This window comes from Acytostelium subglobosum (assembly GCF_000787575.1).
Source record: "Acytostelium subglobosum LB1 DNA, scaffold: scaffold4, whole genome shotgun sequence".
Lineage (NCBI taxonomy): Eukaryota > Evosea > Eumycetozoa > Acytosteliales > Acytosteliaceae > Acytostelium > Acytostelium subglobosum.
In genome coordinates, this window is record NW_012236528.1 from 130,462 (window position 1) to 154,014 (window position 23,553).

General features: G+C 45.1%; 13 protein-coding genes across 13 annotated transcripts; 9 read left to right on the forward strand and 4 right to left on the reverse strand.

The window, feature by feature from the left end:
• Nucleotides 1-309: 309 nt before the first annotated feature.
• On the forward strand, nt 310-1,571 carry SAMD00019534_022020 (hypothetical protein; the record flags this gene model as incomplete). The annotated part of the gene is made up of 2 exons (XM_012901500.1): nt 310-434; nt 521-1,571. 2 exons carry the CDS (start codon nt 310-312, stop codon nt 1,569-1,571), a joined length of 1,176 nt encoding a protein of 391 aa, XP_012756954.1.
• Nucleotides 1,572-2,296: 725 nt separating this feature from the next.
• On the forward strand, nt 2,297-3,556 carry SAMD00019534_022030 (hypothetical protein; the record flags this gene model as incomplete). Its single annotated transcript, XM_012901501.1, has 2 exons — nt 2,297-2,415; nt 2,539-3,556. Coding segments are annotated over 2 exons (1,137 nt in total), but the record flags the coding sequence as incomplete, so codon positions are not given.
• Nucleotides 3,557-3,913: 357 nt separating this feature from the next.
• On the reverse strand, nt 3,914-4,873 carry SAMD00019534_022040 (hypothetical protein; the record flags this gene model as incomplete). The annotated part of the gene is made up of 1 exon (XM_012901502.1): nt 3,914-4,873. A coding segment is annotated over one exon (960 nt), but the record flags the coding sequence as incomplete, so codon positions are not given.
• A 550-nt stretch (nt 4,874-5,423) lies between these two features.
• SAMD00019534_022050 (hypothetical protein) lies at nt 5,424-6,653 on the forward strand (the record flags this gene model as incomplete). The annotated part of the gene is made up of 2 exons (XM_012901503.1): nt 5,424-5,545; nt 5,654-6,653. 2 exons carry the CDS (start codon nt 5,424-5,426, stop codon nt 6,651-6,653), a joined length of 1,122 nt encoding a protein of 373 aa, XP_012756957.1.
• Nucleotides 6,654-6,993: 340 nt separating this feature from the next.
• SAMD00019534_022060 (hypothetical protein) lies at nt 6,994-8,835 on the forward strand (the record flags this gene model as incomplete). The annotated part of the gene is made up of 1 exon (XM_012901504.1): nt 6,994-8,835. One exon carries the CDS (start codon nt 6,994-6,996, stop codon nt 8,833-8,835), a length of 1,842 nt encoding a protein of 613 aa, XP_012756958.1.
• A 163-nt stretch (nt 8,836-8,998) lies between these two features.
• SAMD00019534_022070 (hypothetical protein) lies at nt 8,999-11,489 on the forward strand (the record flags this gene model as incomplete). Its single annotated transcript, XM_012901505.1, has 6 exons — nt 8,999-9,258; nt 9,321-9,613; nt 9,677-10,249; nt 10,326-10,587; nt 10,667-10,705; nt 10,784-11,489. 6 exons carry the CDS (start codon nt 8,999-9,001, stop codon nt 11,487-11,489), a joined length of 2,133 nt encoding a protein of 710 aa, XP_012756959.1.
• Nucleotides 11,490-11,644: 155 nt separating this feature from the next.
• SAMD00019534_022080 (hypothetical protein) lies at nt 11,645-12,425 on the forward strand (the record flags this gene model as incomplete). Its single annotated transcript, XM_012901506.1, has 2 exons — nt 11,645-12,112; nt 12,192-12,425. Coding segments are annotated over 2 exons (702 nt in total), but the record flags the coding sequence as incomplete, so codon positions are not given.
• Nucleotides 12,426-12,985: 560 nt separating this feature from the next.
• Nucleotides 12,986-14,500, forward strand: SAMD00019534_022090 (hypothetical protein; the record flags this gene model as incomplete). The annotated part of the gene is made up of 1 exon (XM_012901507.1): nt 12,986-14,500. A coding segment is annotated over one exon (1,515 nt), but the record flags the coding sequence as incomplete, so codon positions are not given.
• Nucleotides 14,501-14,667: 167 nt separating this feature from the next.
• SAMD00019534_022100 (hypothetical protein) lies at nt 14,668-15,489 on the reverse strand (the record flags this gene model as incomplete). Its single annotated transcript, XM_012901508.1, has 4 exons — nt 14,668-14,763; nt 14,835-14,959; nt 15,026-15,210; nt 15,281-15,489. Coding segments are annotated over 4 exons (615 nt in total), but the record flags the coding sequence as incomplete, so codon positions are not given.
• A 1,325-nt stretch (nt 15,490-16,814) lies between these two features.
• Nucleotides 16,815-17,252, forward strand: SAMD00019534_022110 (hypothetical protein; the record flags this gene model as incomplete). Its single annotated transcript, XM_012901509.1, has 1 exon — nt 16,815-17,252. One exon carries the CDS (start codon nt 16,815-16,817, stop codon nt 17,250-17,252), a length of 438 nt encoding a protein of 145 aa, XP_012756963.1.
• A 311-nt stretch (nt 17,253-17,563) lies between these two features.
• SAMD00019534_022120 (hypothetical protein) lies at nt 17,564-21,246 on the forward strand (the record flags this gene model as incomplete). Its single annotated transcript, XM_012901510.1, has 4 exons — nt 17,564-18,209; nt 18,282-18,562; nt 18,645-18,866; nt 18,949-21,246. 4 exons carry the CDS (start codon nt 17,564-17,566, stop codon nt 21,244-21,246), a joined length of 3,447 nt encoding a protein of 1,148 aa, XP_012756964.1.
• Nucleotides 21,247-21,367: 121 nt separating this feature from the next.
• SAMD00019534_022130 (hypothetical protein) lies at nt 21,368-22,066 on the reverse strand (the record flags this gene model as incomplete). The annotated part of the gene is made up of 2 exons (XM_012901511.1): nt 21,368-21,525; nt 21,598-22,066. The coding sequence occupies 2 exons, from the start codon at nt 22,064-22,066 to the stop codon at nt 21,368-21,370; spliced, it is 627 nt and encodes a 208-aa protein (XP_012756965.1).
• A 498-nt stretch (nt 22,067-22,564) lies between these two features.
• Nucleotides 22,565-23,143, reverse strand: SAMD00019534_022140 (hypothetical protein; the record flags this gene model as incomplete). The annotated part of the gene is made up of 2 exons (XM_012901512.1): nt 22,565-22,667; nt 22,803-23,143. Coding segments are annotated over 2 exons (444 nt in total), but the record flags the coding sequence as incomplete, so codon positions are not given.
• Nucleotides 23,144-23,553: the final 410 nt, after the last annotated feature.

Genomic DNA, 23,553 nt, shown 5'->3' on the forward strand with positions numbered 1-23,553 from the left:
AAATAATGCGCTTCCACATCGAGGAGCATCGCATCGGACTGACACGGCTTGACACGTACCTCCAGATGCTCCAGAGACAAGAGCTTGCTCCCTACATCAGGAAAGACTCCAGTGATACATCCAAATCGGACGAATAAACAATGAGCAAGTGTATTTGCCAATTACTATTATCTGTACAAGCTACCTGACTGACTGCATGATGCTGTGTTTTGCAGTGAACTTCCAAATTAATTATGAAAAATTCCAAATAATCGAAATGAATTGAATTACCCAACGACTTGAACTAACTGGACAATAATACTTTATAAAATGTTCAAAGTTATAATCTTTGCCATTCTCTTTGTTTCATTCACATTGGCCCAACCCCAATTTCCAGGATGCACCAATGGAAACTCTGCTCAAACATGTTTGAAGATTGGTGCTAACTGTTCAACGTAAGTCATCTTCAAACAACATATACATATATACATACATGTACATACAAATACATACTTACACTTGACAACTATCAACAACATAGTACTGGTGACAATGTATTTGTTACATGTGAGCGTGGATCGTGGTGTGCCCCACTCGACCCAGTTGACAACAAGTTCCCAGGCGAGGGCACTTGCACTCGTTTCGTCGACCTTGGTGGTTACTGTAACAACGCTGCCAACAAGGCTTGCTACCCAGGATTCACTTGCTACGGCAATGAGGGTGCACCCTCCACCTGCCAGTGGGAGAGCTTTGCTACCCTTGGCCAGTCATGTCAGTCAAAGGTCAGCTGTCAATCCAGCAATCAGCTGTGCCTCGATGGCACCTGCCAATTGAAGCCAGACACCAACTGCTCGAGCAACATTGACTGCCCATTCAACCAGTACTGCATGCCAGATCCAAATGGAAAGTCAGGCGATGCCCTCTGTGTCCCAGCTCTAGGCAACGGTGGCAACTGTTCAACCAACTCCAACGCCTGTGGCGTCGGCTTCATCTGCTCGCCAACCACCACCGACAACACCGACTTTGCCTGTGTTGCCATCAACTCCAAGGGTGCCGGCCAAGCATGTGGTGGTATCTCAAGAGGCTTCTCCCTGATTGACGGTGTCCCCGAGGTTGAGTGTGACGTCTCTCAATCCCTTGTCTGTCTGCGTGACAACACAATGAAGTTGGTGTGCCAGTCTGTCGCCTCGATGCCATCTGGCGCCCAGAACTGCTCGTCACCATCGACCAGCTGTCCCGCCTACTCCAACTGCGCATGCAGCACAATCAACTCTGATATGGGCGAGTGCTCCACATACAACACCCTGGGCGCATCTTGCTCAGACTCGATCAACCAGCTCATCAAGTGTGCCATCGACAACAAGTGCCAGACCGTCGGCACTGACGCCAAGCCCAGCTGTCTCTACCAGCACTGCAACAACATCATCTGTAACAACCCATGTGCTGCCAAGAGTCTCTACGACGCTCAATCATGTGGCTCATACCCAGCCTACAGCGTGTGCCGCACCACCGCATCATCTTCATCCTCATTCATCCGTCCCTCGATGATTGTTGCCCTCGTTGCCGTCCTTGTGGCCGCTGCCTTGTTCTAAACAGGTCCACACTCACACCAACAATAAACTTAAATGTACGTACACTCAATCACATTCATGCCGCCAACTTGGCATTGTTCCAGCTGCCCAAAGGCTCAGAAAAGGTTTGGTCAACACCAAAAAAAGCCCTCGTTTTTTTGATTTGATTTTTGGTGATCTGATGAGGGGTTTGTGATGTTTTGTGCAGACCTCATTTGGTCTTTTCTTGATCCTGATTCAAAATTGTGACAACACAGAAATTGTTGTGAATGATGAGGCGGCAGATTGATCGTTTTCATTGAATTTGTGATGAATGTGGAGTGGATTAGTGACGAAAAAGTACCAAGATATTTATAAATAAACTGTGGTGAGATGTGCTTCATCGCCCAACTTGGGTCACTCACTCTCAAACATCACTCCTCTAAACAACACCTTCATCGCGCCCTCACACTAACAAACACCAAGGACACATCAGCTGAGCTGTTGATGAGGTAAGGATCAACGACCTCTCATTTGGATCGCCTCTTACTCGCTTTGATGCGCTCTCTCCTCAACACAATTAAAATTTAATTTATTATTAATTTCCAATAGCAACTCTAGGAAATCACACCTCATCAGTCCTCCTCATGACGGTTTGAAAAGACGTGCGTGATGTGTCCTCATCTCATCAGCATCATCATTTTCAATTGTTCATTCATTCATACAGATATTAATATAATTATATAACATATATACATATACACAAAATGAGATTTATTATTTCATTGATTATGGTTGCCTTGTTGGCTTCCTGCGCCTTCGCCGACTTCTCCGGATGTGGTAACGCTGCCCGCAAGTGCATCAAGATTGGAGAGTCCTGTGACCCGTAAGTAATTGATTGTTTGATTGGACTCTTCAATACCAAACCCAAGACTAACACAAAAACACACACAATCACATAAATCATCATTCGTCCTTTGGTCACTTTTCTCTTTTTTAAAAAATTTAGAACCAGCAATCTCAATGTCTGCCAGGCTGGTTCAGTCTGCCCAACTCCACCAGTCAAGAATCCAAACTGTACCGCTTTGGTTGGAACTGGAGGCTATTGTGATGGAAACGCTTTCACCTGCCAGCCAGGTCTTACCTGCTACGATGGCGACGTGCCAACCTGCCAGTGGACCAAGTACGCCACCTACGGCGAGTCATGTGACTCCAAGGTTGATTGCTCATCCTCCAACATGATCTGTCTCGATGGCAAGTGTGTCATCCAGGCCAACAAGAACTGTGTTAACGACGACGACTGCCCATACGGAGCATGGTGCGCCACCAACTCTACTGCTTCCCCAATCTACAACTTCTGCCAGCAGACTCTCGCACTCGGAGGTAACTGCACTGATTCTGCCAACACCCAATGTGGAGTTGGTCTGATCTGCTCGGCCAACGACAACGACCGCATCCAGAGGTCCTGCATTGCCGTCAACTCTAAGGGATCCGGTGCCCCATGTAGCCCAGGCGCAACCTCCCCATCCCTCGATGGTGCCTTCCCATACATTGAGTGTGATGTCTCCCAAGGATTGGTCTGCCTCGGAAGCGGCCCAATCACCAACTACACCTGCCAGCTGCCACCAGCAGTCACTGGTGTCACCATCGACTGTGGCAACCGCTCCACCGGTTACTGCCCAGTCCTCCAGACTTGCAACTGCCCAACCTACGACTCCTCGATTGGAACCTGTGGCCCAACCTACAACCTCGGCTCCGAGTGCAGCAAGAGCATCAACGACCTCGTCTCTTGCGCCCAGAGAAACAAGTGCCAGTTCAACAGCGGCCGAACCTCCTCCAAGTACAGCTGCATGTACCGCAACTGTGCCAGCATCATGTGCAACAATAAGTGTGGTCAGACTTCTTTGGCTGACGTCAACACCTGCAAGACCAGCGAGCCACTCTACGGTGCCTGTCGCTCTGCCTCCTCCTTCGTCCGTCCATCGATTGTCATCGCCGCCATCGTTGCCGTCGTTGCCATGCTCTTCTAAGAACACCTACCTTCTACTCTAGGTGTTACTCTTCTCGCCACAAATAAATCCCAAACTTTAAACTTCATCATCTGTCGACATCTTACTCTCTTACTTGTTTGTTATTGTGAGGGAAAGGACGAGGCAACAACAAGGACAAACTCGCGAAACAAAACAAACGGGACAAGGACGAAGAAAGAATGGGGTTGATCTTAAGATGAAGCATGACAGTAGACGACAATGTCGCCAAACGCATGTGCTTTATCAAGATGGGAGTTGGCAACAAGGCCGCCTTTAACATTACATAAATATGTTTGTTTATGGGGAGGATGGAGGGGAGTACGCTTATTGTTGGTCTTGGGAGGTTTGCTGCTAGGTCTGCTGGGCTGACTGCTGCTGGGCGACGGCAACTGGGTACTGTGGTGGCATGTACATTGGTTGCTGCATCATCTGTGGGAATTGTGGTGGCAGGTACGCTGGTTGCTGCATCTGTTGCATCTGTTGATTGAATGGAACAAACTGTTGTTGGGGATATCCGTAAGGTGCCTGGACATAGTAAATGATCTGTGGCTGTTGAGTTCCTTGTGGAGTGATGTACTCATAGCCGAGGGGGATCATGTTGGGTGCACCCTGCTGGGCAACAACTGGCGACCATGGCGCCATCACTGGGGCGGCAGCGACTGGCTTGGCGGTGTCAGATTCCTCGAGCTCGCTGACCAACTCGTACTTGCACTTTCTCTGTTGTCTTCTTCTGATGATCACGACAACGACCATCAAGAGGACGACACCAACAACGATTGGTGGTACAATATCGCGGACCAGCACATCATGGTGGTGGTTATCGTTGTCATTGTCATTGTCATTGTCATTGTCATTGTCGTAGCTGTAGTCGTCTCCAGTTGTTCCATAGTTGGTGGACGAGTAGGTGGTGGTGCCATAGTATGAAGTACCATAGTTGCCAGAGTTGGAGGTGGTGCCGTAGTAGGAGCTGGAGTACTGGCCACTGTTGCTCGTGGTGCCATAGTTGGAGGAGGAATCGCTGTAGGTAGTAGTGCTACCATAGTTGCTGGTGTACTGGCAGGACTGGCACACTTGGACCAGGCGATAGTCATAGTCGTAAAAGGACGACTGGAAGTAGTAGCAGCTGTAGTAGCCATAGTAGTCGTTGTAATAGACTGATGAACTACAGGCGCTGCCCGTTCCAGAGCAACAGCCACTGAACACATTCTCTGCCTCTTTAACGTTGGCTTCTTCGGCGGTTGCCAACTGGCCCACCATTGCCATGATGGCCAGGGTAGTCAAAAAAATGACTTTGGTCCTGTTGTCGATGTACATTTTAAAATATATATAAATTATCTCTCTGTGTTGTATAAAAAAGATGAATTGGGAAGTATGATTAAAATGAGAAGTTGGTGATTACTACTGTTTTAGTATTGTAGTTCTAGTTTTGAACCAATCATAATAATTACTATCTTTTTTTTTATGATTATCGAGTCAGCACAGGACCTACTTCTTGGGATGCCAAGACTAGATTTTGAAGTGAGGGAAATCTTCGTTAATCACCACGTGTTCACCCTTTAAGTTCGAGTGTTGTCAACAACACCCCCACCACCAATCCATGCCAGTCGTTGCCATTGTCGTTTGATTAACTACATTACTTATTTTGGATTATGTTCTCTAACTTCAACCTAACTTGTAAATGTATGCCCCTTGGTGAGGAGGTGCACTTGATTATTATACTCTTTTTGTGTATCTGATATCAAACGTCTAGTGTTAACCATCAACTTACAACAATGCCATATGAAAAGACAGGGTATAAATATGAGTTATAATCAATGAATATCTAGTTGTTATAAAGTAGATATTATTTAAATATAAAGTAAGAATGTACAAGTTGTTAATATTATTGGCCACATTATTTGTTACGTTGACCATTGTCAATGCTGACTTTACCGGATGTGGAAACACAGCCTCCAAATGTTTGAGAGTTGGTCAATCATGTAATTCGTAAGTATCTCTATGTACTACAACAATAATGAATGTATTTGTTATCTAACATTCTCTTTATCTCTCTCCCTCTCTCCCTCTCATACCCTAACATCAACACAATTCCAGGAAAGACAATGTCAACATCTGTCAACCAGGATCATGGTGCCCAAGTGGTGACAACCAGAATTGTACCGAGATGGTGAACTTGGGAGGAGTCTGTGGCGGTAAGAACCAGATGTGTCAGTATGGACTTGATTGCTATACTGGCAATGTGCCAACTTGTCAGTGGCTGAGCTATTCAACATTGGGAGAACCATGTGATAGTGCATCGTCATGCTCCACCAGCAACCTGCAATGTATGGATGGCAAGTGCCAACTACCCGCCGACAAGAAGTGCAAGTCGTCCGATGACTGTCCCTTCGGAATGTGGTGCTTCAACAATGCTACCGACGCGTCCTATCAGTGCGTCAACACTTTGGCACTGAACGGTGATTGTACGGATGGAGTGACGACCAAGTGTGGAGTTGGTATGGTTTGCTCATTCGTCGACGACACACGAACGACCAAGTCATGTATTGCTGTTGCCTCCAAGTCTGCCAATGCCCCTTGCAACACCCCAACCACGTCGTTCAGCCTCGATGGTTACATCCCAATGATTGAGTGTGACGTGTCCCAAGGACTGGTGTGTGCTGGCACCATCAACTTCACATGCCAGACGCCGCCAACCCCGTCCACCGACTCGGTCAACTGCACATCGACCTCATGTGGCCCCTTGGAGACATGTAACTGCCCGACCTACGACTCGTCGATGGGAACTTGCGGTGCGACATACAACCTCAATGGCGCATGTGGCAGCTCGATCAAGCAGTTGGCCGACTGTGCACAGAAGAACAAGTGTCAGTTCAACAGTGGCTCACCCTCGGCCAAGAACAGCTGTCTCTACCGCAACTGTGGCAATGTGATGTGTAGTAACAAGTGTGGTCAGACACCATTGTTCGACACGGCCACCTGTGGCTCATCGCAGCCCCTGTATCCAGCATGCCGCGCATCATCATCCAACATCATCAAGCCATCCACTGCCTTGGGTATTGCCGTGGCGGTCGCTCTGATGGCACTTCTAAGTTAGTTAATCAACTCTTCGCGAGAGTTTGAAGATGGTCATTCAAAGTATGTACAAATATATAAACGTGTAATGTTGTAAAGTAGTTATAGCCGATGTGATCCAAGTTTATTTGTTTATCTTTATGATTGGGGGGTGGTCTTTAGTCGTGTCCCACTTTTAGCCTTCGCAAGGCCCACACTGATCAGGTGCCTTCCCACTCTATTTTGATTGAATTGAATGCGAACCTGCATCAAAGTGTAATATAAATAACAAACAGTGTTGTACTATATCATGATATACATATCGTCCACTCTTTCATTCATTCAATCAATCAATCAATCAATAATAGAGATAGAACATCACCATGTCATTCAACATCAATGATACTCAACCATTGGTACCAATCAATGGACTGTCACTGGTCCATGGTAGGACTGATGTTCCATTGTTAGAGTGGACCATCGATCAGATGCTCAAGGATACTGTGGCCAAGTTTCCATCGCACAAGGCAGCAGTGTTTCGTCACCAAGACCTAAGATACTCGTGGAGAGAGTTTGACTTCCAGGTGGACTTGGTGGCGGCTGGTCTCATGTCCCAGGGCATCGTCAAGGGAGACCGCGTTGGAATATGGTCCACCAACCGAGCAGAGTGGGTACTGGTGCAGTTCGCCACGGCAAGAATAGGCGCCATCCTTGTCAACATCAACCCGGCCTACCGTCTGGTCGAGCTAGAGTACTCGCTCAACAAGGTTCAATGCAAGGCTTTGGTCACAGCACGCGCATTCCGCAAGTCCAACTACCTGGACATGCTTTTGGAGTTGGCACCCGAGCTCAAGACCTGTCGACACAACGAGTTGGTGAGTGCACGTCTGCCCCATCTCAAGTTGGTCGTGGCTTTGGACACTGCCAGCGACTACTGTCCAGGTCTCATGCCATATTCTCAGCTGATACTGTGCGGTGAGTCATTCATCCCCAAGTACAAGTCGCGTCTACCAGAGATCTCTCGCCATTTGTCTCAGCACGACCCGATCAACATCCAGTTCACGAGTGGCACGACCGGCCTGCCCAAGTGCGCCACCCTCACACACCGCAATCTTGTCAACAACTCAAGGTTCACGGCCGCCTACATGGAGATGACACCCAACGACCTGCTGTGCATACCCGTGCCCCTCTACCATTGCTTTGGCATGGTGATGGCCGTGTTGGCATGTGTGTCCACAGGCTGTGCCATGGTCTTCCCCAGCGACCACTTTGACGCCGGCCTCACCCTTGAAGCTGTGTCCGAGGAGCAATGTACCCTCCTCCATGGAGTGCCTACAATGTTCATCGCCGAGCTCAACCATCCAGAGCTGACACGCTTCAAGCTCAAGCAGCTGCGCTCGGGTATCATTGCCGGTGCACCATGTCCCGTTGAGACCATGCGCCAACTCAGCACCAAGATGAATCTCACCTACCTTACCATCGCGTACGGAATGACCGAGACCAGTCCCATCTCATTCCAAACCACTATGCACGACTCGATCGAGAACCGAACAGAGACCGTCGGTCAGATACAGCCACATCTTCAGTGCAAGGTCATTGACCCCGAGGGCAACATTGTAAAGGTGGGAGAGGTTGGACAGCTCTGCACCAAGGGCTACAGTGTGATGCTTGGATACTGGGGCGACGAGGCCAAGACCAAGGATTCAATCAAGGATGGCTGGATGGAGACGGGCGACCTGGCAACGATCGACTCCAAGGGCTACTGCAGGATTGTTGGACGATGCAAGGACATGCTGATCCGTGGTGGCGAGAACATCTATCCAAGAGAGATTGAGGAGTACCTGTTCCAGCATCCCAAGGTCGAGTCGGTGCAGGTGTTTGGTGTTCCCGACCCCCTGTACGGAGAGGAGAGCTGTGCCTGGATCCTGCTCAAGGGAGGCAGCGAGGCAACGGTCGAGGAGATCAAAGAATTCTGTCGAGGAAGGATCGCTCATTACAAGGTGCCAAGGTACATCAAGTTTGTCAATCAATTCCCAATGACTGTTTCGGGCAAGGTACAAAAGTACCTAATGCGCGAGCAAATGATTGAAGAGATCAAGAGTGGAGCCGTCACTCATCAACATCATACACATCAGCCATCTCACAACACTGGTATCTCTGTCGCCAGCAACACATTAGTACGTGTCAAGGTCAATGGCATGCTGTTACCTCAAGCCAAGTTGTAATTAATTAAATAAATGACATGAATGAAGTGAATGAAGTGAAGTGAGTTCACCCTTCATGAAGGGTCGCGAACAAGTTTGATTTGAAGAATGGTGAACATCACACCTCAATCATTCATTCAATCATTTGATTAATTTACTTGCTAGTGTAATAGATGTAGTTATGATGTTGAGGAATAGAGTAATAAGTGGTGATAAGAAGGATCAGGGACATGGAAGAGATGATAGTGTACAAGGTGGTACATTGGACAATCCTTTGAATTGGGAGATGGTGTTTGTCTTTAACAAAAAGAAAGATAAACATTGGCAAGTCAACTTGGACCAAACCATCAACATCCTAAACTCACTCCAATTAGAGTCACAACAAGAGCATGGTGAAATAGACCCCGATAACATATTCCTCTTGGTTGGTTCATATGAAGCAAGGTATGATCGCTTGAGTCTTACCTCTCTCTCGCTCACTTACTCACCTCAATCAACAAACCAAGTTTGAGAAAGTATGCAGTGTCCAAGTTGAATAGGATGGGTAATAGATTGGTGGACTCGAATACAAAGTTTACAGAGGCAGAGAGGTTGAACCTGATTGAGAGCAAGTTGTTATCAAGTAGTTTACTTAGACGTGTACTTGAAGATGGTGTGATCGAGAGATTCCCCTATCATCAACCAGACAAGCTACAACAATTCAGACAACAATGGTATCATGGACGTCTATTCAACCTACCAATAGAGATTGCCAACGAATATTTTGGCGAAGAGATATCATTCTACTTCCTCTTCCTTAGTATGTCCTTGGTCAAATGACTTGGAGCCATTCCACTCACTCACACAATCAATCATTCTTTAGAGTTCTACATATTCACGTTGTTCTTGGTATCGTTTATATCATTGGCCTTCTCAGTGATCCAGTACATGGGCGACCCGAACATGTTATCGAATGGAATCTTTGCCATATTTGTAACTGTGATGTCATCATTCTTCTTGGACTTTTGGAAGCGTTTCAGTAATGATTATAGTTGGAACTGGAATATGGAGGATTTTGTCGATAAGGAGGTGCCACGTCCTGGCTTCAAGTCCAAGGAGAGGAGACAGGGTGTCTATCACCAATCGCTCCTGCTGACCGATGGCGACTTTGACCGTCAGGAGCTCACGTTGGTCAAGAACTACTTTGCTGACCGTCCATACTTCACTCGTGTCCAGGAGCGCGAGCGTGTATTTGTATACATATTCACGTTTGCCGTAGCCACTGCACTCATACTACTTGTGCCAATCTTTTCAATCTCTGTGTTTGCCGTCCCCTACGCACTTGGACTGATCAACTTTAGGGCTAGGCCAGAGGTGGAGATTGTGATAACTACCATCTGCATTCAAATATTCAATTATTTCTACAACATGTTGGCCATTTGGTTGACAGACAAAGGTAAATATCTCATTCAAATCAATCATGGAATCATTCCAATCACACTAACTCACTCAATAACGATCAATCAATTCAGAGAATCATAGATTACAATCAAACTACACGACAAGTTTATCAATCAAATTGTTCTTGTTCCAGTTCCTAAACATGTTCTCTGGATTGTTCTATTATGCATTCATTAGAGACAATTCAAGTATATGGGGTGAGCTACCTCGTAGGGAATGTTCAGACGCTAGAAGAGGACTATGGAACCAATGTGTAGCCGACCTCGAATTCTCCCTCTTCACTCTATTCGTTGTCAACTTTACATTTGGTATGCTTGGTGAGTTAGTGCTACCGTAAGTACATCATCCATCCTTCACTTCATCATCAACTTCATGCTCGCTCACACCTCTTTCCAACCAATCATTCATTCAGGAAGCTACAATATGCGATCGGAAAGATGATGGCCAAGGAGTATGTATCCATCACTCAATCAATCAATCATCCGACGGACTCACTCACTCATTCAATCAATCAATCAAACATCATCAGAGGAAAGGTCAACAAGAAGTCAAGTCTAGCTTGTGAGGAGCAGTTCTACTTGCCATCGTTCGATACTTTTAGCGAGTATAATGAGATGGTGTTGCAGTATGCCATGATATGTATGTTTGCATCTGCATTGCCAATCTCATCATTATTGGCACTACTCAATAATGTAATGGAGAACAAGACAGATGCCTACAAACTATGTTTCCAAACTAGACGGCCATTATACAATGGATCAAAGGGTATTGGATATTGGTATCACTTCATGGTCGGCATTGGATTCCTATCAGTGATTACCAACTCTATGCTTGTTGGCTTCTCATTCCCAACTTTGACCAGCTTCACTAAGAGTGATTATGCAGTACTTTGGATAGTAGTTGGAATGGAACATATTGTAATGTTGGTCAAATATTTGGTACAGACCATCATCCCAGATGACACATACTCATTGCGCAAGATCAAGTCTGCACGAGACTTTGTCAAGACATGTATACTTGATAGATATCATCGAGAGAAGGGATCACTCAACAGTCCAACATCCTCCACATCCTCTGATGATGAAGATGTTAGGACTTCGTCAATGTGCTCAACTACATCTGAAGAGTATAGAGTGTCCACAATGGATATTCAATCAATGGTTCCATTAATGATCAAAGTGACACTATCAGTAACAGTGCTAACCATTCTGGTTACATGTTATGTATTTACCTAGGTTGTAAATATCCGGACAATTAATGGTTGGTTGTCAATCATTAATAATAAATTGGAAAAACTCATAAAAAAGAGATAAAACTGATCTTTGCATTTCATTCGTCTTTCAACAATCTTACACATAAACAAACAAACAAATATATATATAACCAAACGATGGATAGACGAACAAATAATAATAATAATAATACAAGAGATGCAGGAGGGAATGGATATAGTAATAACATTAATAATTTAAATAGACGATTGACAGCATTCACAATATGTGGAGGCAAATTGAACTACCTCTATCTGATACTTTATGTATCGTTGGTGGCAATGTTCTTGTTCAATCTGTTGGCATTGGTACTCGAGACAAAGGATGAGTTCAACCTGCAGGATATCGAAGATCTGATCAACAGGGAGTACTACGACACCTATGTCTCTGCAGAGATTGCCACCATACACGATCAACTGCGCATCATCCTAGTATGCTCAGTATTCATTCTCATACTACTATGTGTCATCTTTGCCGGTGTCACAATGGTATTATTAATTGGCAATAAGCAACGAGGTGAAGAAGAAGATAGTCTAATCACCAGTGCCAACTCTACACAGTTGACAAGTGCATCATCTGTTGAGAAGGTATATATCACTCATACATTCATTCGTTCATTCAATCATTCATTCATTCATACTAACTTATGCTCATTCAATCATTTAGTCATCGATTGTATTGGAAGGACCAATGTATGAACCATGGAATGTAGTTACTATTGAGAAGATATCATCGGATGATGTTGAAGCCTACGAGAAGATAAAGAGCACTTATTATAGATATGGTATTACAGCTGGAATGCAAATATATGAACGATGTGGAAGAGAGTTGACTCCTGAACAAAAGAAGGAGTTGTCATGGATCAATCAAACCAACAAACAGACCAACATTGCGAGTCTATAGGTATAGATTGTTGACCTAATCACAATCAAGTTGTACATTTATTATTAAACCATTCATTCATTCATTGATGAGGCCAATGAATGATCAGTCGTCTTGGAGGCGCAAAGGGGCATCCCCCTTTGGTGGCCTTGACCAAAAATGGAGTCATACTTTGAGTCCCTTTAATCTATCAATCAGATAGTACTTATTTATATTATAATGTCATATATTGATCAGTTACAACATCTTATATTGAGACAGATCATTGAGTGTCTGGACTCACCATTGGACATTGTTTGCCTTCTAATCACTTGCAAGAAGTTGTTTGGCGAGCAATATGCCATACTCAATCAAAGACGAAGCAGCACTGCCACTGACACGGCCATCCAAACAAAGCATCGTCCACTACTCTTCAAACTATACAAAGATCCTAAAAGACTGACAATATCATCACTTGGTATGATTTATTATAGGCATGAGTAACGAGGAGAGGACGGAGGTCACGTGATCACTTCTGATTGACACCTTCCCCCACATGACTAGATGACCTACATCGTCTGGCAACATCGGAGAGACAATCAATTGTACAACTTCAATTTGATACTTGCTTCAATGAGATAATACCAAGCTCACTCATTCCAGAATCAATCACTATGGTTGACTTTGGAAAGAGGTTCAATCAAACCATAGATTTGAATGTGTTGCCTTCATCGGTAACTAGTATCAAGCTATCTAGTTCATTCAATCAGCCTTTGATACCAGGTTCACTGCCTGTCAGCATCACCTCAATCAGATTTGGCGATGACTTTAGACAACCACTCCAGGCTGGTCAACTACCCGCACAGCTCAAGCATCTCAGCTTTGGCCTTCACTTCAACAATGAGTTGCAAGAGGGCGTGTTACCCGACTCACTCACCGATCTAAGCTTGGGCTCAGAGTACAAGCGACCGCTGCCTCAGCGGGTACTGCCACGGGGCCTCAAACGACTGGTACTGGGCAGTGGATTCGATTTGCCCATCGGGTCAAACAGTCTACCTGCCTCACTCGAGACACTTCACACAGGCTACTGCTTCAATCAAGTGTTGGAGCATGGAGCAATACCAGACAACATCAGGGACCTTAGCTTTGGCTTTCTATTCAACACTCCAATCACATTGGGTCAGCTTCCCAGCAAGCTACGCACTCTCAAACTTGGCTTCAACTTCAACCAACCGTTGGGTATTGGTGTGCTACCCGCACAGCTAGAGACCATCGAGTTCAGCTCAGAGTTCAACAGGCCGGTGCCTGTCGGCGTTCTACCTTCCTCACTCATCAACATCAAGTTTGGATTCAAGTTCAATCAACCATTGCAGCCTGGTGCAGTCCCAGAGGGCTGCACACATCTCAGGCTTGGCGCAGAGTTCAATCAGACGTTGCCGCCTGGCGTGTTGCCATCGACTGTCACACTACTCAAGTTTGGCTGGGACTTTGACAGACCATTGGCAGTCGGATCCATTCCAGCAGCCGTGACAAACCTGGAGTTTGGACATCGATTCAACCAGCCTCTGGCGCCTGGTTGCATTCCAAACGTCTGCGAACAACTCCAATTTGGCACGATGTACACACAGAAGATGCCCAAGGACGTTCTGCCTGTCTCGCTACTGGCGCTTAAGCTCGGATCAAACCTTCAGCTCAGTGACGTCGTCCTGCCCGACAAGCTCTACCTGCTCGAGACGTACTGCAGCGACATGAAGGAGGCACAGCATCAGATCCCAAGCTCACTCAGACATCTCAAGCTGCTCTATTCAGAACCGTGGCGGGCTGGGCACAACAAGTGCACAGGCATACAATATGTGCCGTCGACAGTTCGCCATCTGGGCGTAAGCAAACGACTGGCCCTAGTTGAGATGCAGAATGGTGGTACGTTTCCAGCGCATGTTGCCGACGTTGCAGTACTCCTCAATGAACTGCGACTAATGCACATCCGTCGACTGGATGACCAATACTCCCTAGTGCACACCTCCAAAGACAACATGCTCACAGTGCCCAATGACCTCATGGCCGAATACTTGCTCGACTATTTCAATGTGGACGACAATGACCAACATCTTGACATTTGATTGATTCATTGATTGGTTGAATGATGGAACCAAGACCAAAGAATGTCCAATCAATAAAGGATGTTGTTGTTACCAGACCATCGCTCTCCATGTTGTTGTGTTTGCTTCGATATTCAATCGATTGATGGAACTCATTTATTCGCCAATCTACATGATTATGTCCTTGGAATGACCTCTGGATTGAACTTGATTAATATTACAGTCTTTGGGAACTTCTTGCCTTCGACGGCAACGTTGTGTGCTGATACTCTGGCAGGCTGGACGATGATAAGAGTCAGTAATCGATTGATTGATTGATGGACATGGCACAAGGAATGTTTCAACTTACAAACTCTGCACTACATAGTATTCCTTCAATGATACCAGCAACGAATGCAGCACAATTCAGGTTGCTAAGGTTCTTTGGCAATGATATATACTTATTTACAATCATGTTGGCATCTGATATCATATCTATATGTTCATTATGATGAGTTAGTTAGTTTGATTGATTGATTGTGAATGAGATGAATGACATACATTCATCATCAGCCTCTGTACTCTTCTCTAATGAATCAGCTTGCTTTCCAAACAATGACTTCCAAACAGTTGAATGTATGAATGATAGGATACCCAACAACTTTGTTTCTCTCTTTGCATTCTTCTCTCTGACCACCAACAACTCTAATGCACGTGTACCAACTAAGAATCCAATATCTGATAACCTAGGTGATCATCATAATCATTGTTAGTATATATATGATTGATTGAATGATGTTCACAATAATAACATACTTCTTCTCTAGTTCATGACCAGCCTTGATCCTATCTTGACAGTATTGGATCAACTCTGAGAAGAGGAATGAGAATGAGCTCAAGTTGATCTCTGTCTTTCCCTTTGACAATGGTCTATCTACAATGTTTATTGCATTCTTGTTTATATTAGCTGGTTGTGACATTCCTACTATATATAAGTTATAACTTTGATCTAAATAGAAGAGAGTAACTTGTCTTCAATCAAATTGGAAGATCAAAAGAGATATCAATAACGTTACAATCTAGTTGTTAATTAAATTTGAAAAAAGGGACAAAACGCTCACACTCTTTAACTTTCAATCATTCTTACAATCAACCAAACTCTCTCACATAAATAATATTATTATTTATCTCTATCCCTCTCACTTAATAATCAATATCAATATATATACTTAAATTAATATTATTAACAATCAAATATAATTATTATTATTTTTAACTATTATAATTATTATTCAAAGCAAAGGAAAGATAGAAAGGTACATACATACAACATAACATGACATAACAGCAGTTCAACAACAACATCAATTGTATCCCATTGTGCAATGCTATGATGCACTGCAGCCAAAGAATGTAATGTGATGTGCGCCGCACTCACAGGCACATGATTGCTCTGTCTGTTGCAGAGCCCGTAAAGAACAGTGTTACTGAGACTGTCTGAATGTCGATATACACCTCATCTTACTCACACACGCAGTGTGATATGATGTGATGGTGCCCGCTCTCTTGCCAGTTGGACACACGAGTCAGTGGCCTAATAGCGGAGAAAGAGTCCGCTTCGGAAGTGGGTTAAGCATCTTGCTCTCTCCCCTCTCAATGTCTCTCCTTAACGAATGTTGTATCTTTAAGATCACGGTCACATGAACATATCACGAACAAACGAACGAAGCTCAAGCACTGTGCTCTATTGTTGTCAACATCATCCATCTCTCCCTTCATCCCTCCGAGTGCTGGTCCATCAAAGTCCAAGTGTTCCTCAACAACATAGTCCCGGGACAACACCCAATCAACAACTACACCAACTACGCCAACTTCACCAACTACAACAACAACAACAACAACAACGACATAGACTTGGATTCTTCTTTGTTTTAGTGATTGAGATGTTCGACATGTGAATGATTATACAACATGCTCGCAAGTGAGCATAACGAAAGCACAACTCAAACGGACTCTTAACAGTCAACGACGTACAAGGGGGCTGGCTAGTGGCTAGTGGCTAGTCTTGTGATTGATAGATAGATAGATAGATTGTTGTGACCAAATCGATCAAATATACGCTCCGGAGCTTGGCAATGGGACAACTGAAACAGCTGCACACACCTTACACCACCAACATGATAACAAGTGCGCACTTGGAACCAAGAAGACTTACAAATCTATCCCATTCTCTCCCTTTCTACAACTATATATAGCTTATTCTCTCTTACCTCCGAGCCCAAACAAACAAATATCAACAACATCTCTGTACTTTAAACCCGATACTACAAATACATACTACATATCAAGAATGTCAGCACCAAGAGGAGGCCGTCGCGTCATTGTTGGAGGAGCTGGAGCTGCCGCTGGTACTCTCAACGACCGTTTCACCCAGATGAAGGACACCAAGATCGGAATCACATCGCCAGGCTTCAAGCGTAGAGGAGGCGGCGGTGGCACGTCCATCACCATCACCAGAGACAACGATATGTCTCACTCACCCCGCGGAGGCGCCCGTGGTGGACGCGGAGGTTTCTCTTCGCGCGGAGGTAGCGGAGGCTTCTCATCACGTGGAGGCAGCGGAGGCCGCGGCGGCGGTGTCCGTGGAGGACGCGGAGGCATGCGTGGCGGTGGCCGTGGCGGACGTGGTGGACGTGGAGGAAAGTTCAGAAAGGAGAAGACACCAACCCAAGAGGAGTTGGATGCCGAGTTGGACCAGATCGCCCAAGACAACCAGATGAAGGCTTAAACAAAGTCAGTCCATGTCCATATCCATGTTTGTTTGTTATGTTATTAGTTAGTCAGACAGTCAGTCACTACATCATCAACTATCAGCCATTAGTCAGTCAGTCAGTCTCCAAGTTGGAGATTAATAAACCCTTGCCCTCTCTATCTCTTTAAATCAACCCCTAACTTCCCATACTCAGTAACCGAGCCACTTCCAATAATTTGAGTTGTGTGTTGTTGTCTAGAAGTTTGCGCGCGCATCTGAACATTCATTCATTTCATTCGCGTTTGCATACTTATAAATCTTAATTATTATTATTATATATATCTATAATGAGCGAACAAATGAATGATAATGATGGTGATCATGTCAATGGTGTGGACACAGAGACAACCTCTACCACGACGACAACTACTACCACCAGTACATCAAACAATGGCTCAATAAGTGGATCTTTAAAGAACTCTCCAATCATTGCCAGTATAATACCAGAGGATGAAGAGGATATTGATATGGACTTGAATAAGGATGATGACGACGATGATGACGTCGAGGCACCACTACCATTCAACGACGATGATGACGATGATCAGCAGGTGACTGCATCGTCACAGAATGAGACCGAAGAGGAGAGGAAGAAGAGACTGGAGACCATCGCTCTGGAGAAGGAGCGTCTAAAGAAGATCAAGGAGGAGCAGAGGAAGCAGATGGCCGAGATCCAGAAGCGACAGCGTGAGGAGCTGATGGCCGACAAGGAGAAGTCCCAAAAAGATCGCCTCAAGTTCTTGCTGGAGCGCACAGAGCTCTACACTCATTTCGTTTCCAACAGCACCAAGTCCAAGAAGCCCACCGATGTCCAGTCGACCCCTACCAAGCGTGGCCGCATCACCGAGCAGGAAGAGGACGACGAGATCATGAAGGAGACCATCGAGGAGGAAGTACCTCACTCATTCAACTTCTTCACCTCCAATCCACCATGTAAGCATGTCACGTGACAGTCACGACATTCAACCTCAGCATCATACTCATTCATACTCCACTCTCTCACAGACATCAAGCATGGACAGATGAGAGACTACCAGATCTATGGACTCAACTGGCTCATTCATCTTTATGAACGAGGTATCAATGGTATCCTGGCAGATGAGATGGGTCTGGGCAAGACCTTGCAGACTATCTCATTCCTTGGATATCTGGCCGAGTACAAGGGTATCCGTGGACCTCATCTTATCATCGCACCAAAGTCCACACTCTCTGGCTGGACCAAAGAGTTTAGGAATTGGTGTCCATCAATCAGAGTAGTCAAGTTCCATGGAAACCAAGAAGAGCGTGTATGTATACCTTACAAAGCAGGCCATCCATCCGTGTCACTCATCCAACTCACTCATTCAAACAATCATTCAAATACAACAGGCAGCGATCAAGAGAGATCAATTGGTATTCAAGAAGTTTGATGTATGTGTCACTACTTACGAGATGGCCATCAAGGAGAAGGCAGCATTCAGACGCTTCAGTTGGCGTTATGTCATTATCGATGAGGCACACCGTATCAAGAATGAGAACTCCCTTCTCTCCCAGCGTGTTCGTCTCTTCCACAGCCAGTTCAGACTACTTATCACTGGAACTCCATTGCAGGTATGATGTCAGCTGCATGCATGTCCACTGATGGCACCATCCCACGCGACTAACTAACTATCCGAACACAACACTACATTAGAACAACCTTCATGAGCTATGGGCATTGTTGAACTTTTTGTTGCCCGACGTGTTCTCATCCAGCGATGACTTTGACAGATGGTTCGATCTTGAGAACTCAGACAATCAGCAGGAGGTCATTGACCGTCTGCACAAGGTACTGCGTCCATTCCTTCTGCGTCGTATCAAGACCGAGGTGGAGAAGTCGCTGCCGCCCAAGAAGGAGATCAAGCTGTTCGTGGGAATGTCCACAATGCAACGCGATTGGTACAAACGTCTGATCAGCAAGGACTTTGAGGCGCTAGCCGGTGGCGCAAAGGGCAGCGGAGGTCGCGTGCGTCTGCTCAACATTGTCATGCAGCTGCGCAAGTGCTGCAACCATCCATACTTGTTTGATGGCGCTGAGGAGGAGCCATACACCACGGGCGACCATCTCATCAAGAACTGCGGCAAGATGGTGTTGCTCGACAAGCTGCTCTCGAGGATGAAGCAACGTGGCTCGCGTGTGCTCATCTTCTCTCAGATGGCAAGAATGGTGGACATTCTCGAGGACTACATGAACTACAGGAACTACAAGTACTGCCGCATTGATGGTAACACTGAGAGTCAGGCACGTGAATCCCAGATCGATGACTTCAACGCACCCAAGTCCAAGTACTTTGTCTTCCTGCTGACGACTCGTGCCGGTGGTCTGGGTATCACGCTCAACACAGCCGACGTTGTCATCCTGTACGACAGCGACTGGAACCCACAGGTCGACCTGCAAGCGCAAGACCGTGCGCACAGAATCGGTCAGACCAAGCCCGTCACAGTCTACCGTTTCGTCACAGAGAACGCCATGGAGGAGAAGATGGTGGAACGCGCAGAGATGAAGCTGCAACTTGACGCTGCCGTCATCCAACAGGGCCGTCTCGTGGAGCAGAGCAAGGGCGCCAACTCGGACGAGCTGCTATCCATGATCAGATTCGGTGCCGACGATATATTCAAGTTCAAGGACTCGACAATCACCGACGAGGACATTGACACCATCTTGCACAAGGGCGAGGAGAAGACCAAGCAGATCAACGAGCGCGCCAAGGACCTGGCCACCAACCCCATCAAGCTCAACCTCACTGGCAACCTATACGAGTTTGACGGTGTCGACTACAAGGCACTGCATCATACACATGCCTGGACGGGCGACTCGTTCAAGCGTGAGAGGCGACAGATAGACCCGGAGCTGGGCGCTGCACAGGTGAGGCGCGAGGTAAAGAAGAAGGTCAAGGCGCCCAAGCAGCCCACCATCCATGACTTCCAGTTCTATCCCGCTCGTCTGACAAAGCTGTTTGAGAAGGAGACCGAGGCATACATCAAGAAGCAAGAGTACTACGAGAACAAGATCGTCAACATTACAAGCAGCAGCAGTCACATCAACACGAGCAACAACAACAACGCCACAGTGGAGGAGGTAGAGCCAGACTTTGGCGAGCTGACCGAGGAGGAGAAGGAGGACAGGGAGAAGATGCTCAAGATGGGCATGTCAACCTGGGACCGCAATGACTTTAGGAGCTTTGTGCGAGGCTGCGAGCTCTATGGACGCAAGGCATACGAGAACATTACTGAGACTGTGGAGACCAAGACTCTGGCCGAGGTGCGCGAGTACTCTACAGTGTTTTGGAAGCGATGCAAGGAGCTGGCCGACTACGACAAGATCCTGGCGCGTGTCACCAAGGGCGAGGAACGATTGGCCAAGCACCAGGACACGATCGACTCACTGAATCGCAAGGTAACCAAATACAAGTCGCCATGGCAACAGCTCAAGATCAACTATGGCAACGCCAAGAAGAGCAAGTACTTCACGGCAGAGGACGACGTCTACCTGGTAATCATGCTGCATCGCGTTGGCTACGGCGCATGGGACGAGCTGCACGAGGAGATCTGTCGAGCACATCAGTATCGCTTCAACTGGGTGATGCAGACACGCACGTCTGTGGAGCTCAAGACACGCTGTGACCTGCTGATCAAGTACATCCAGAAGGAACAACAGGAGGAGGACGAGAAGAAGAGAGAGAAGGAGAGATTGCAAAAGGAGAAGGAGAAGGAGGCCAAGAAGCTCACTTCGCCCAAGGCCAAGTCGGCCACATCACCCAAGATCACCTCTCCCAAGGTGTCCAAGACCGCCACGACCAAACCCAAGGCCTCAGTAGCGGCACCCGCCAAACCAAAAGCCAAGCCCAAGCCCAAGCCAAAGGCCGCCCCAGCCGCTGCCGCTGCCAGTCCCAACAAGTCTGTCAAGCGAAAGGCCGAGACAACAGAGGCTCCAAAGAAGAAGGCCAAGTAGTCATCAATAAACCAAACTATACTCAAACGACTAGTCGTTGTTTCTCCATGAATATATATGTATGTTGTCTGTTACTGTATTATCGTTCATTCGTTTCTGCTCTGCCCAAGTTAACTCGTATTTAAGCAGAGATATGTGATCTGCCGTGAGTGATCCTTCTCTGCAACACACGTCTACCAGCCTTGGACGACATCCTGTGCATGAATCCATGTCTACGCTTCCTGATCAACACTGATGGTTGATATGTTCTCTTAATGCACTCGATGCTATCATGCTCAACTACACGTGATTGATTGATTGATTGAGTCAGTGGAGTGTTCGGGCAAGTATTAGGGACATCAACAAACATACCAGAGTCGGAAATAGAGGATGATTCGTCGATGGCTTGATCGAGGAGACTGAGACCTGAAGAGGGTTTCAGTGAGATGGATGAGAGGGAGGCGATCATTGGATCGATTTCCAGTGGTGATGGGATGTTTGAGATCCTGAGGTCACCGATGGCATCGTCAAAGTCCTCATTCTCAAAGTCATTAATCTCCTCCATTATTCTCTTGTTGTTATATTCAATGATATCATGCAGTGATGAGTTAAACGAGTATATGTTGTTTGATGATCTATATATATTGTTGTTGTTGTTGTTGTTAAAGTTGTTGTTTATACTGCTGTTGATGATTATATTGTTGTTGTTGTTGATGTTGTTAAAGTTGTTGTTAAAGTTGTATGGTACTGATGTCATTGATGATGAGCTGGTCATCATCATTCTTGCTGCTGTTGTATTTGGTGCTACATTGTTGACCAGATATCTATATGATGTAGACATAAGTCTTGAGGTACATGTTTGGTTCATCATCATTAACAACACAATATCTATCTCTACCTATCTATCTAATATATGTCACTATGTTGTGAAGTAAGACAAAGGGTAGTAGGTGCATCAAACAAACTCTTAGTTCGGCTCACTCAACTGAAACAGAAGTTGAAAAAAAAATGAAGAGGTTGTGTTTCGTGTTTTTTCATTGGGCTGAGCGACTCGTCGAGCTCAATAGTGGCCTTGTTTATTTGATCATGCAGTACCAACTGTTCCATGTCTACTTGTTAATGATTGAATGGATGGATGAATGAAGGAATGACCTCTTGATATGGATCAGATGATGTCCTGGTGATAATCAAGAAGACATGTTATTCCAATTAGGACCTAATTGTCCAAGGACACTCTCAACTCTTATGACCATGATAGTACATTATTTGATTGAGTGATTGAGTGATTGAATGATTGAATGATGGTTTCATCACTAATCCAAAACAATTAATCAATGACCTCCTCATATAATACTTTGATTGTTAATGAACATGATTGACAACATGCAATATCATGACCCATTTCCAATTGATCACCTGATATACTATATGTTCCACTACATCTAATGAGTATGATGAATGCACAAATGAGTCAGTCAATCATTCATTCATTCAATCACATGATCACATTATGACCACAAACACATTCACAAACATAACACACAAAGAGACAACACCAACAACAAGAAGTAACCTACCTGCATGGATAGGAGTATTGATTTGAATGCTCATTGAATAACATGTCATCGAGGTCAATCTCGTCGGATATTGAATGTTTGTATCTATTGTTCTCAAGTAGTGTGGAATCATATAGTCGTCTCTGATTATCATCTTTCAAACACTTCCAAGCAATCTGTATCCTATCAAACATATCTGCATTGCCACCTTGTTTATCAGGATGATGTAATAACACCATTGTCTTATAAGCACTCTTTATACTATTATAATCAGCATCTTGTTCTATATTCAATATATTATAATATGTTTGTTGTTGTTGTTGTTGTTGTTCATTATTATTATTATTATTATTATTCATTGTTTATAATGTGTCGTAAGAATTATGACATTGACAATCCTGGGATTTTTGATGTAATTTCTTTCGTCTTTGTCACATTGTTTTTGTCGTTTGTTGTTGTTTTTTTGTTAAATTTTATTTTTCAAACATACACACACTTCGGAACAAAGCGAGTCCTTTGTCTCGCATTGCAAGTTCGACTTGTTGAATCACTTTCGTCTACTCTCTTTCATTCATTCTTTCATTCACTCTAACCACACACATAAACAAACATATATCATTACAATATATATATACTATATTAATATTATATTATATATATATATTATACTCTTCACAGATTGAATCAGATCTTAGACCTTTATTCAATCAATCAATCAATCAATCAATCAATCAATCAATCATTCATTCATTCATTTTAAAAAGAACGAACG